Source organism: Nerophis lumbriciformis, linkage group LG33, assembly GCF_033978685.3.
Source record: "Nerophis lumbriciformis linkage group LG33, RoL_Nlum_v2.1, whole genome shotgun sequence".
NCBI lineage: Eukaryota > Metazoa > Chordata > Actinopteri > Syngnathiformes > Syngnathidae > Nerophis > Nerophis lumbriciformis.
In genome coordinates, this window is record NC_084580.2 from 3,080,249 (window position 1) to 3,095,000 (window position 14,752).

General features: G+C 44.8%; 1 protein-coding gene across 2 annotated transcripts in view; it reads right to left on the reverse strand.

Moving 5' to 3' along the window:
• Positions 1 to 14,752, reverse strand: part of kcnip3b (Kv channel interacting protein 3b, calsenilin) — a 168,405-nt gene that overhangs the window by 19,842 nt on the left and 133,811 nt on the right. The window contains exon 1 of one of the 2 annotated variants that reach the window (XM_061928191.1): positions 4,731 to 5,639. The exons of the other annotated variant lie outside the window; for it this stretch is intronic. Within the exon in view, the coding sequence (XP_061784175.1) occupies positions 4,731 to 4,836 (106 nt within the window). The 5' untranslated portion in view covers positions 4,837 to 5,639. Of the gene's footprint in view, positions 1 to 4,730; positions 5,640 to 14,752 lie in introns of those variants that run through there. 2 annotated transcript variants of the gene reach the window in all.

Below are 14,752 nucleotides of genomic sequence, written 5' to 3' on the forward strand. Positions count from 1 at the left end.
ACCGATACCCAAACAAGGAAACGAGCAAACAAATCCATGCAAAACATCAATTGCTGATACGCAATGCAACTCGAAACATAACTGGACCCAACCCAAAAGTGACATCAGAGTCGAGACGACCAGACTGGAACAACCATCGCTGTCTTTGGCTTTGTTTCAATTATTGTCTCGTTACAAAATGCTCCATTTTGCATTCACTTGTAATGTGACTAAATTTATGGAGAATTAATAATAAGCATAAACACAAAGGTGATATAAGGTACCCGGAGAATTATGTAAATACATTAGATCTTATTAGTCCAGCTTTATTTAGTTACTCTCACCTCTATTCTCGCTTGTCAACAAACCAACCAAAGTCCCAGAAACAGGGCCACTGGTAGGACAAATGAAAAAAAGTTCATTTTGAATCAGAGGATTATGATGCAACACACAATGAGCCATTTTGGATGGATGATGAATGTCCTTCAGAGTCCTGGGGGTGTTCTCCCGGGGTTCCATATTTAGGCGATCTTGGAGAAAACCTGTTCAATACCCCATGTATATTTAATGTGAAGTAATGCTAAACCAGGGGTGTATCACTACAGACTTGGAGGGCGGGGGACATAGAGCTGATGGGATAGAAAGGAGTGATGAATAATAAAAGAAAAGAACATTACTGGTGCTTTCGTTGAATTTATTACTGACTGATGCTAAGCAATACCACAAACACTAATGTGGCGCCTGTTTCGCTGTAATTGTCTTGGTATGCTGACGACAAGACACTGACCCAAAGACCAAAGTCAGAAAGACCTACATTGCTGGAGAAGATATGTTTTAATGGCCTACTAGAACCAAACCTAATGGAATTGTCCTTGCAGTGGCAATTACAGACACACAGGACGTAATCTACTAAGTGTTTGCTTGTACTAAAATATGCACATTTGGAAGGTTTGTGCAAACTGGCACAGTTACCTACAAATGGCTTTGAGGAAAAAGGCAATTGCGGTGCGAAGACAGACGATGAAGATAATTCTCTGTCTGTTTACTTGTCAACATAGGACAGTTAGAAATACAATTATTAGACAGATATATATTTTCTAGCAATGCTATTTTATAATTTTATAGCTCCTTGATGACTTCAGGAATGTATTTACATATGAATCCTACATGACCATTCTACTGTATATGAAATAAACTTTTTGAAAAATTACATTTCTTGCATCTTGACCAGTTTAGCACACCATCACAATTATTGCCTTCGTTTTGGCCCAGAGTGCACCATCGGCGTGGTAAAAATGAGATCTGTTGTGTAGATCGCAAGGTGGTGCATATTATAGTTGTTGCATGTTCCACAACATAGAAAAACCCCAGAGGTTGGAGTATGATGCCATAAATGTGCAGGAAATGGCGGTCTTCATACTGCCATATGCAAAATCTTACATAAATAGGGTGGTCTGCACCACTTTAGTACTTGTTATCAGTTACGCTTAGTAGATACTTAGTAAATAACCTGCAAAATGTCCGTGTGGAGGTCTTGCTCCTCCGTGTTCTCTGGACCACCAATGACGGACATGACTGCCGTGTTCATCTTTGCGAACAATGATTTATTTTGCAATAAGTTGGGCTTTTCAGCCATTTTAAAGTATCTCTCGCTCGTTCTCCACCATCAACCACTCCCTCTCCTTCCCAACTGCTGCCTTTAACAGAGCGACAGGTGATCAGACAAACACTCACAGCTGTGTCATCTACGCACCTGTCACTAATCTCGAAGCCGATCCTGACACACGCCGCTTCGCTGCAGGTCCGCAGGCCACGCCCCCCCACAGTCCGCTAATAGTATGCGCAATTTCATAGTTTTGCACACATTATTTAGCGCATGTTCCTTGGGCTCCATGTAGATGAGACCCACAGTATTTAACCATGCGATAAGAAAAATGTTAATCATATTCAATAATCATATCGAACCGATTTATTACAGTTTATAACCAAGATTATTTATTCAACACATAAACATTAAGCTTAAGTCAGGCTAATTACAAAAATAACCAAATATAGTGCATAAGAACAGATTTATAAATAACTGACGAAAAATAAATTTACGTACAATGATGTAGTGCCAAAATAATACACTAAATTAATAATGAATAATAAAAATGACTTTTTATCTCCAGACTTATTGTTTGTTTGATATTTCCATTACTGCCACAAGTGGTGGAAAAGTGTATTACAACCGAGTACCTCTGTGATCCATACGGACCACAGCTGGGAAATGGATATTTTTTGATGGCTCTCTAGGGGGTGCTCGCGGCCCATCAATGGGCCCCGCTATGGTTACAAAATACAAAAATCAATTGTATGTCCATCCAGTTGCAACACTGCTTAACCTCTTTAGAGAGGATGAGTCAAATGCAGAGACAACATTTCACGGTACATACGTTGTACGTGTGACAACAAATATCTTCTTCTTCATTCATACATCGTTCCATCAGAACATTTATACACTTACTCAATAATTAAACAAACCCACCAAACGTCTTTCATATCTGTTAAGTCCATTCATCAACTCAATCGCAAACCCACTGACCAACATTTCCTTACCTAGCTATGGCATTACATACCATATATCCAACCCTCTGTTGGACCACCCTACTTCCTACCATTTATCCATACCCATCTATCTGTTCATTAACCCACAATGTGACTAACTTTCCTTACCATGGTATAACTCCTGAACCTACAATGCATCCCTTCATCAACAATCCACCCACTTACATACCACTGATCCATAATTAAGTCTTGAAGCGCCACCAACCGACCTGGCTACAATACCTACTCATCTACTCACCCACTTATTCAACATACCTGGCCATAACTAGCATGCATCCCTCCCTCCATGCTATTCATGATCGGTCCATTTTACCAATTACTTACCCACTAAGGTGCCATCCTGTATTGGGCACATCATGCACCCAACCATCCACTCTCCCCATTTGGCCACCTTTGTATCCCATAAGTCCATTAGTGAACTCAATGACAATGTCACCGACCATCATTCTGGCTATAACTATCATCCATCCTACCAATACATCTAACACTACTTTAGACCACCTCCTCCCAATCCAACCGAGCCCTCAACCTCCAGCCACCAACATGGCTAAATATTATTCATCAATACCCATCTATTCATGAGCACTATCTGTATCTCTCCATACAGTAAATCCATATATGTTTTAATCCTTATTTGGTATATCGATCCATTGACACAATCCCCCATCAACTTGGCTACCATCCATCCTTCGGCTCATTCATGAAACCAACACATCCTGCCGACATGCCCTCATATCTATCAGGTCTATTTATCAACTCATTTACAAACCCATTGACAATTGTGCACTACCCAACTATAAATAAACCTTCCATCTATCCTTCCATACATCTAACCCATTATGAGTCCATCTATCAGTTGACCATCCATCCGTCTATTGGTGCCATCGTGCAACAAGCCTTCCCTACACCTGGCTCCACTTATGCCCATTAAGTCCATTAATAAACACAATTGCAAACCCACTGACATAGACCTTTCCTTGCCTTGCATAGCAATCTATCTAATCTAGCATGTATTGAGCCAACAATGTGTCGGACCACCTACCCATCTACCTATGGTACCTAAAATCCATACACATACCCATCTCCCCAGGTCCATCCTTATCCCCACTAACCCACAACACAACCTTGCTTACTTAGTGACCGCTACATACCAACCATACATTCCTTTCGCTATGGGTCCCTTTGTATACATGGACAAATTCACCCTTTCCCTACTATCCATGCAACACCTGTCCCTATGGTGTGTTGTTGGTAAACTATCAAAACATGACTAGATGTTTGGACTATCTCAACTGTGGCACACAGGTGCAAAATAACTCACTGTGGAATAAGGGACATAACACATCAGACAAGGCTTCAGAAGACGAAAGATACCCAGGCAAGATGGAGCTAATCTCATGGTTGCTCAATGCTATTATATCCATATTGGTGTATGTATACTGACTTGTCATTATCATCCATTATCATATGTTATACTTGTTCTGAAATTGTCATGTATCCATCAAATCTGCTGTTGAAACTTGGACTATATAACCAACATATAAGTTTATTGTTAATTAGGGGTGGGACATGGATAAGCATTCTTTGCATGTCTGTCAAATTACAAAGAGTGATGAAGTGTTGCCATACAGTATATGTCTGTCTGCCGGAATAAATAAATGAATTCATAAAAAATAAATACATTCATTCATGGTCCCCATACTATACCTATTCAGTCCATTCATCAAGCCAACCACTCACCGCTAACCTATTGTATAACTACCAACCAGCAATTGACATTTTGCTGCTGGAGCAAATATAATGATAATAATTGTGCTGAAAACAAAGTTTTGTTGTACTTGTGCAAAGACAATAAAGACCTATCCTATCAAAAAAATAATAATAATAAATAAATATAATGGAAACAACAGGCAAGCAATTCATGTTGTTAGTGTAACATTTACATTTAATTGATCATAAATGCACTTTTATGGAAACATAATAAAAAGTAAGAGCTTACAATAACAGAATGTCCCCTGTCATTCCCTTTACTAGTCTACCCCAAGCTTTGTGCCTGTGGACTCTTCTGTTTTCCTCCCCTCAAAACTTTGTAGGTCAACTTCGCAATGGCTAACAACACTGACGTTTATGTGCCATGGTGTTACCTTCAAAAGAAGACATGGGCTCCAGGATGCCAAACTGCTTGAGAACTGCCATGAAAAGAATGATGACCACCCCAATGGCAAACAGCTCCATGCCTTGAATCCCCATGGCTGCCGGGGGCCGGGGGAGGAGGGCCAAGCCTTGAGAATGAAAGACCGGGCCGACCCGGGTCACGGTGGGCCGGGCAGCCCTTTGTGAGCAAGTGTTCTCACCCCTGCTCAGCAGCCTGACAGGTTGGAGACTGCATGTGTTTGTATCCAAGACACCAATAAGCGGCTTGTAATGTCAACACTGATGCTGAAGTGGAAAAAACGTGGAAGCCGACATATATGGACAACATCCCTGTCCGGATCCAGGAGGGAAGACGGGGGCCATTTATCAGAGTGCATTAAAAGAGACGTTAAAAGTCACTTTCCTGCAAATTTCTCCTCGTAAAGCTAACAGCCATTAAAAGTCCTCACGTCATCGCTTAACACTGATTCACATGTTTGTTTCAGCTGAAGAAGTGCACTGTTTGGAGCCACTCTTTGTATCCATTTTCATGACAAAACTGAACTAATGTCTGCTTTACCATTCATGCGTTTAAACTGCAAAACGCTGTTGCAAATCATCAATAAATCACCCCATTGCATGCAGAAAAGACAAAACAGACCAGAGCACAGCTTGCAAGTCACAATTTTAAAGTAGTTTGTCAAAATAAACTTCACAATGGTGACCAAGCAGTAATCAGCCATATACTTGTGATGCTCAAAATAAGCCAAAAAACACTTTAAACATCCTCTCTCTGCTCTGCTTCGTGATTCAGTAATCCCAAAATCATCAATGCATCTTTTGGTAGAGTTCAATTAAAGGTGACACTGTCCAAATCCAGGTCCACATACGGAAGAGTAAGTGAAGGCACTTTAATAGCGACACATCCGTGGAGTGGAGGGATATCCTGACAAAATGAGGGAGAAGACAACCTCCCCGGCAAATACTTGCATGACTCCGCCCCCCCCTTTGCACCCCGAGGTTCACCACCAAACAGTTTAAACCTCTGGCTATTCCTACTTTCCTCTCGGCTCACTCTCCCGGTCTTCCTCCTGCTTTCTCTGTGTGCAGTTGCTTACCCCCTCCTCCCTGCGTCTCCTCGGTCATTTCATAACTTTGGTCAGCCTCACACTTTTAATCCCCCACCCCACCCATTCCTCCCTATACTCTGCCATCCAGCTCTTCTCCTCATCCTAACCTTGGACACAGGAACTTTAGGTAAAACGACAGGTTTGTGTTTACATTGTGTATTTGGAAAAAGGGATAGCCCACATGCATGCACAAATAAGATAAGCCCATATGTATTAGATGTATATTTTGGCTGGAAAAGCGTCAAAAACAATACAAACTTCTGTTGAGCGATATAATAAAAACAACTTTGTAATTTTCATTGGTTTTACTTTTTAGAAATATTAATATTCCTGGCACCTGTGAGGAAAGAGGTCTAGGGCAGGGGTGTCAAACTAATGTTAGATCGGGGGCCACATGGAGAAAAATCAACTCCTAAGTGGTCCGGACTGGTAAAATCACGGCACGATAACTTAAAAATAAAGACAACTTCAGATTGTTTTCTTTGTTTAGAAATAGAACAAGCACATTCTGAAAATGTACAAATTATAATGTTATTAATTTTTTTTTACACTTACATGTTGCAGTTATTAGTGTTCTATCTTTATTTGTTGTTATTTATACTTTCTGAATAAATTGTGTGACAATGTTCATCACTCAACTCATAAAAATATCAAAAATATCAAAATTAGGGATGTCCGATAATGGCTTTTTGCCGATATCCGATATTCCGATATTGTCCAACTCAACCGATATCGATATCAACCGATATATACAGTCGTGGAATTAACACATTATTATGCCTAATTTGGACAACCAGGTATGGTGAAGATAAGGTACTTAAAAAAAATAAAAATAAAATAAAATAAGATAAATAAATTAAAAACATTTTCTTGAATAAAAAAGAAAGTAAAACAATATAAAAACAGTTACATAGAAACTAGTAATTAATGAAAATGAGTAAAATTAACTGTTAAAGGTTAGTACTATTAGTGGACCAGCAGCACGCACAATCATGTGTGCTTACGGACTGTATCCCTTGCAGACTGTAGTGATATATATTGATATATAATGTAGGAACCAGAATATTAATAACAGAAAGAAACAACCCTTTTGTGTGAATGAGTGTGAATGAGTGTAAATGGGGGAGGGTTTTTTTTTGGGTTGGTGCACTAATTGTAAGTGTATCTTGTGTTTTTTATGTTGATTTAATTTAAAAAAAAAAAAAAAAAAAAAAAAAAACGATACCGATAATAAAAAAAACGATACCGATCATTTCCGATATTACATTTTAACGCATTTATCGGCCGATAATATCGGCAGGCCGATATTATCGGACATCTCTAATCAAAATCAAATTACAGGATGGTATTAATGTAGTTTGCTCATTTTCCTCGACTGGTACCAATTTGTTACCCCAAATGTGACTATATAATTATTTTGTTATAACCCCATTGAATATGAATTATATTGGACTATACTGTACACATGGATACAGACCAGGGCCGGCCCGTGGCATAGGCCGTATAGGCAAATGCTAAGGGCGCTGTCCATCAGGGGGCGCCACGCCAGTGCCACAACTGTTGGAGAAAAAAATAAAAAATAAAAAAATAAAAAAAGTTGGTACTATTATTTCTAAATACAAAAAATAATCCCACGTTAATTAAAATACAAAGTAAAGCCTATTTAATAGAAATATTATTTGTTACAACATTACCCCCCCCTCCCGCGCACGGTGCGCCCCCTCCCTTCCCGTATCATGACTCTTTTTGGACGTCACCACATCAAAAAATCAACACAAGATGTCAAAACGGCCAAAACTGTCAGGTGCCCAAGGAAGAAAAAAGAGAAAAGAAGAGGAGTAGAAACGAGAAAAGACAGAGGTAGCAGGTAGGTAACGTTAGCCTACATGAAATTATTTGTCTGTTACAGAATGTGATAGTAACCTGGCTTGTTAGCATTAAGCTAATGTTACATGATTCAGCAATTGCTAATCAATAAATAGCTAGTTCTGTTTTAACGTCGGGTTAATATTGTGGAGGGGGCTAAATTGTTATGGAAAATAATAATGTAACGTTAGGTAATTACTGTACTCCCACCTTACATTCCCCAGGTATTAGATCTTTTTAGCAGGTGTTTTTTGTTTACATTGTTATTGCCTTCTGGTTAGCTAATGTTTGCCCTGCAGGTAATAGTCACTTGTCCACCCCTTTATATATTAGGTATAGTTGTAAGTAAAAAAAAAGGTCAAAGATAAAGCTATTCGGTTTCTTGTGAGTATATACACTTCACTGCCGAGGGGGGCACCTAAAATCTTGCCTAGGGCGCCAGATTGGTTAGGGCCGGGCCTGATACAGACTGCCTGTAAATGGCGCCCACACATCCTGACCTGAAGAGCAAATGAGAACCGAAAGCTGAGCAAATCAACATGATTCTTTTTTACCCCTCATCCTTGCGGGGCACCCTCGAGGAAGCCTAGGAAATTGCCCGTGTGGCCCCTCATATTAAAAACACCCACTGGCAAAGAGGTTTAAACATACAATGCAAATTCATGGAAAGGAATTTTGATAATACAATAATTATTTTGTGTCAGTTGTATTGACAAGTTATTGATCATTTATGGAAACATACCAGTTTATTCATAAGCAAACATGGATGCAAATGATTGTTTTAGGGATGTCAAAATTACCAAGTTACCTCACGTGATTAATCACAAAAAATTATCGCATTGATCATGAACACACTTTATTTTACCACAATTGTTGACACTATTTATTTTGACCGTACAAGCTATTTTACTTTAACCGCTAATGGGTCAGTGATCAGATCAATGCATATGCCAGTGCAAAAATGGGTGAAGAGACTACGACTGGTGTGCTTACTAGCAAATTTCATTCCAAAATACACCCTGAAAGAACTTCAGATACTGTAAATGTTTTACTAAGTTTTGTGCAAATAAATGACATGCATTTAAGTGAAATGTTTCAAAACCATCCTGGATGACATTTTGACAATACAATTGCATTTGTGTATGGGGGTCTTTTCTTAAAGGGGAACTGCACTTTTTTTTCTTTTTAATTTTGCCTATCCTTCACAATCTTTATCAGAGACAAGAAAACACTTTCACTTTCGCTTTCTAACTGTTATGATCCGCTGCCCGGATCATATTTTTGTTTTTGTTTTCAAGTCACTTGTGTTTTTCAGCACCTCTTGAGTTTGTTTCTGTTGCCATGACGGCAGATTATAGTCACCTGCCCCTGGTTAGTGTCCCGGACGCGCACCTGTTGCCCGGGCACTAATCAGAGGGCTATTTAGTTTACGCGCTGGCCTCATTCGGTCTGTTGGTTTTGTTTGCTCCTACGCAACAAGTTACGCTCCTAGTTTCGCTCATAGTTTACATTTTTGATATTAGCATCTTTGCTACCCTCTTGTTTTCCGTGCCGTGGTGCACCGCGCAGCATTTTGTTCTGCAATCAGAATAAATCATTTATTCTCACCTGCAAGCCGCTTCCTGACATCCCTCTGCATCTTGAAAAGACGACCTCCGGCATCACAATGCCTCGCAACCGTAACAGAAAACCAACAGCAGACAGTCTCTTCGAAGAGGGCGTGGAGGATTCCGGCTACGGGACGTGGCTGGTCTTAAAGGCGATGGAGAGAGAGACTCTCCAGTATTCCCCTTTGGAGCGCGAAGACCTTTTGTGGGGGCCTGACGGTTCGTTGGTCCATATCGACTCCATCTGGCCCGGGGATGTCCGCTCACAGCCAGCCCGAACGCGTCAGCGAAAGCGGAAGTCAGCCAAGAAGACTTCGGCTCGCGGCAAAGACGCACCTATCCCACAACTTTTCCCTCCGGAGCACAGCCAGCTACAACCAGCCCATGATTCCCCTCCGCCGATGTTTGGTAATCCCATCACTCACTTTGCCAAACAGTTCACTGATTGGGCTGTCAGTCAGCTGGAGACCCGCGCGGATGACGTCATCCCGTCCACTGGTGATGACGTCATAGACGAAGACATTTTTTTAAATTCAGTCAACTCTTTCTGTCAGCCGCCTCCAAATGACTTTAATTCAACAATTAAATACTATCAGGACATTTTTGTTAATTCTAGGTCTAGTCAGTCCCACTCACCTTCTGATTTTCAAGCTCAGCCCCCAATTACTTTGGCCCCACCCTCTAAGGCTCAAGCTCCACCCACTCCTCTGTCTGCTGTGCCACATGCTGCTCTGCCTTCTCCTCTTCCTGTTCCAGCCCAGTCATCTTCCGAGACACCCCTCGAGAAGTACACTCCTGCTTGGGTGGATGAGTGGTACCGGAAGGTACTGATTGAACTAAAACTTGAGGAACAATCCCAAGCGGCAAAGGACACTCCGCATGCTATTGAAGAGCAGAATAGAGGTTTTGGACAATCAAAAGGGGAGGAACCTACCCCCCTCCTCACCTCCTCCCTCCCACCCACCCCTAAAGACTGTTCCAGACTGCACAAGACGCGTCTGGGATCCGCTTCTTGAGGGGGGGGCTAGTACTGGGTGCTTTGCTAGTGGGCAGGCACAGCTGCGCCCAGCCAAACCCAAACCTCCATGCCGGCCTCCGCCACCAGTCCTCCGGCATGCTAAGCCGCAACCCCCTGCCCGGCCGCCACCACCGGTTTTTCAGCATGCTAAGCCGCAACCTCCTGCCCGGCCGCCGCCACCAGTCCTCCGGCATGCTAAGCCGCAACCCCCTGCCCGGCCGCCACCACCAGTTTTTCGGCATGCTAAGCCGCAACCTCCTGCCCGGCCACCACCACCAGTCCTTCGGCGTGCTAAGCCGCAACCCCCGGCCAGGCCACCTCCGCCAAAGTCACGACCAGCAACTGCTCCAAGTCTGGTTCCCACACCAGCAACTGCTCCAAGTCTGGTTCCCACACCAGCAACTGCTCCAAGTCTGGTTCCCACACCAGCAACTGCTCCAAGTCTGGTTCCCACACCAGCAACTGCTCCAAGTCTGGTTCCCACACCAGCAACTGCTCCAAGTCTGGTTCCCACACCAGCAACTGCTCCAAGTCTGGTTCCCACACCAGCACCTGCTCCAAGTCTGGTTCCCACACCAGCACCTGCTCCAAGTCTGGTTCCCACACCAGCACCTGCTCCAAGTCTGGTTCCCGCACCTGCTCCAAGTCTGGTTCCCACACCAGCACCAGCTCCAAGTCTGGTTCCCACACCAGCACCTGCTCCGCCCACGCCGGCAGACGAGCCGCCTGCTCCGCCCACGTCGACAGCCCGGACGCCTGCTCCGCCCACGTCGACAGCCCGGACGCCTGCTCCGCCCACGCCGGCAGACGAGCCGCCTGCTCCGCCTCTGGCTCCGCCCACGCCGACAGACGAGCCGCCTGCTCCGCCCACGCCGACAGCGACGACGCTTCCTGTTTCCACGGCGACGACGCTTCCTGTTTCCACGGCGACGACGCTTCCTGTTTCCACGGCGACGACGCTTCCTGTTTCCACGGCGACGACGCTTCCTGCTTCCACGGCGACGACGACGCTTCCTGTTTCCACGGCGACGACGACGCTTCCTGTTTCCACGGCGACGACGACGCTTCCTGTTTCCACGGCGACGACGACGCTTCCTGTTTCCACGGCGACGACGACGCTTCCTGTTTCCACGGCGACGACGACGCTTCCTGTTTCCACGGCGACGACGACGCTTTTTGTTTCCACGGCGACGACGACGCTTCCCGTTTCCACGGCGACGACGACGCTTCCCGTTTCCACGGCGACGACGCTTCCCGTTTCCACGGCGACGACGACGCTTCCCGTTTCCACGGCGACGACGACGCTTCCCGTTTCCACGGCGACGACGACGCTTCCCGTTTCCACGGCGACGACGACTCCTCCTGCTTCCACGGCGACGTCTGCTCTCTCGCCCTCATCGTCGTCTCAGCGACCTCGAGTGGTCTGGCTGCGCAAGCGGCGCTCCCGGAGGTTTGTGTATGGACGCCAGTGGCGCAAACAGCAGCGACACCCGAGACGTAGTCTCAGAACTCTCCGGCTGCTGAACTTCTGGCGCCACTCACGCCCACCTTCTCGGCAGCCACGAATGTGGCCTTTCCGTGGTCGCCCGCCTCGCCTCCGCTAGCGGCGTTCCATTCGCCGCCGCCACCTGTTTTTTTTTTGTTTTTTTTTATGTCCTGTCCAGCTTCTCAGGCAAATCATATAGTTGATGTAGATGCCCATGTCGGCTGTTCAGATTTACTTTACAAAAGAGAAGTGTAGGATACTTCTCTTGTTGCCTTATTTGTATTTGACTTTATTAAATGTATTTATATTATCATTTAGTGCAGCCGGGCCGGAGCAGGAGGGGATAGAAAGAGAAAAAAAAAAGAAGACAGAGGGGGAAATTGTGGGGACAAGAGGGGGATTAGACAGAGAGACAAAAACAACAACAGCAAACAACAACAACAACAACAATAGAGCAACATCAGCAAATATGACATGTACAAATATGATGGTAAAAGTAATAGCAAATAAGCAGTTAGCGAAAAAAAAATAATAATACAGAAATGACAATGAGCATTATTACACTACAAATGGATCAATACAAATACCAATAGAAATAGCGCTATTGATAATGAACAATACCAATAATTTACCTTTATTATCAACAATACAGTTGTTTAAATGCAACAATACATATACGTAATGATAACTTGAGATACGAAAGAATGCAGAAAAATGGAGGGGGAGAAAGAGAAGCAACCTACATTAACCTTGTAGATTGTTATAGTCACAATAGGTTAAGCTTTGTCAGTGTGCCATGTGTTACACCCAGTTTACCCTAGGGCAACAACGTTAATATATGTTTGATGAAACGTGATTATGTGCATGAGTGTAAGTATGCATATGTACTTGTATATGTACAGAATGTGTATATGTGTTTGTACAATGAATGTATATGTACAGAATGTGTATATGTGTTTGTACAGTGAATGTATATGTACAGTATGTGTATGTGTATGTTTGTATATTGAATGTGCGTGTGGATGTACGAACATTAGGTAGGTAAATATGTACTGTATTTGTGTATGTATGTGGGAGCGTAGGTACCTATGTGCATATGTGAATTTGCATGTACAATACATTCGACTCCCAGAGTGCGTGGGAGCCAGAGCACGGCCCCATCACCCCCGAGAGCCCAACCCACAAACAGGAGGCGGGGTGCCCAGGGAACCAGGGACCACCGCCCCCACGCAGCCAAGCCGGCCAGCGACAGGAACCCCAGAGCCCGACCCACCGTACCGCCCACAAGGGCCAGCAGCAGGCCGCAGACAGACGCACCCGGCAGAGGACAGGGCACGAGAAAAGCAGGGGACAGCCAGACCCCAAGCCAGCGAGAGACCACACCCCACACGGGCAGAAAGGCGAGACGCCCCGCCCGAGGGACCCAGAGACTCCCCGCAACCGGACGGGAAGACCGCCCCCGCCCCACCGGCAACCGGGCCCCCACGAGCCCACCCCCCACCCCCGGAGAGCGCGGCGAGGCCAGCCCCCGGCCACCCCACCCAAACCGGCCGCCGCAGGACCACCCAGGCACAGGGCCACGGGAACCACCCACCCCACCCGCAGGGACCCCAACGATGGAGATGGAACAACCAGCAACCGCCCCGCCGAGCCCCCCCCCTGAGGGAGGGGAAAAATTAAAAAATAATATTAATAAAATATATTTAAAAAAATAAATAAATAAATAAATAAATTAATTAATTAATTAAAATAAAAAAAAGAATTAAAAGAAGATCACAGACATGCTGACAAACAAGGTCACTACCCCAGCAACTGGCCGACTCGCAGCACCTTGGAATACCTTGCAGCACCAAGCTACCACAATAGACGCAGGGACTAGGCCCAACAGGCCCCAACCAAGACGGGCACCCGGAAGGGATGGACAGCGGGACCCAGGAGCTCCAGACACGCAGTTCGGATGCAGTAGCCTGAGGCGTCGACCCCCGTCTGACAGGCAGGCCCAGAGCGTACCCCCAGAAATATACATACATACATACATACACACATACACATACACGTATACATACCCACACATACACATATATACATATACATACACATATGTACACATACACATATATAAACATACATACATACACACACATATACATACATATACACAGTTCGTCAGCCCCGACAGCCATCACGCGCGCGCGCTGCCACCAGTCACAACATCAGCCACACCCCTGCACCAGACCCAGCAGCCACGGGCGCCCACACCACAAACAAACGGCAGCAGAAACAGCAGCCGCAATAACCCCAGACAGCCAGCACCAGCCAATCAAATCAAAGCGATCAAAGAAAAACTGCGACCAGCAACCACACGCCACCAGGGCCACGGAGACCAGCCGGCGCCAGCCCGCCGGTCAGCCCGAACGCCAACACGCAAACAAGAGACACCAACAACCCCCCCAACCAAAAGGCCCCCCACCCCAACCCAAACCCGCACAAACACACCACCGCCCAAACAACCGGGACACAGCATCCAGACCAGACACGGGGGCTGCGCCGCCACCACACCAAGTCACCGACAGAGACCCCACAGCGCAAGGTCGGGCCACACGGGCACGGACCCCATCCAACAGGAAGTGAGACCCGCGCGACGCCACACACAAATAAATAATAAGATTTAAAAAAAATGAAATAAAATAAAATAAAAAAATAAAATAAAAAATAAAATTTAAAAAATAAAATAAAATAAAAATGAGTAATAATAAAAATAAAAATAATAAATACATTAAAAATAAAAAATATATATATAACAATAATAAATGAATAAAAGCCTGGCAGGCCACCAGACCGCAGTCCCCGCCGGCCGACGAGGCAATGAGGGGTGCGCCGAACCCCAAACCCCCCATGCATGTGTACAAGGCCCCCAGAGTGTCTA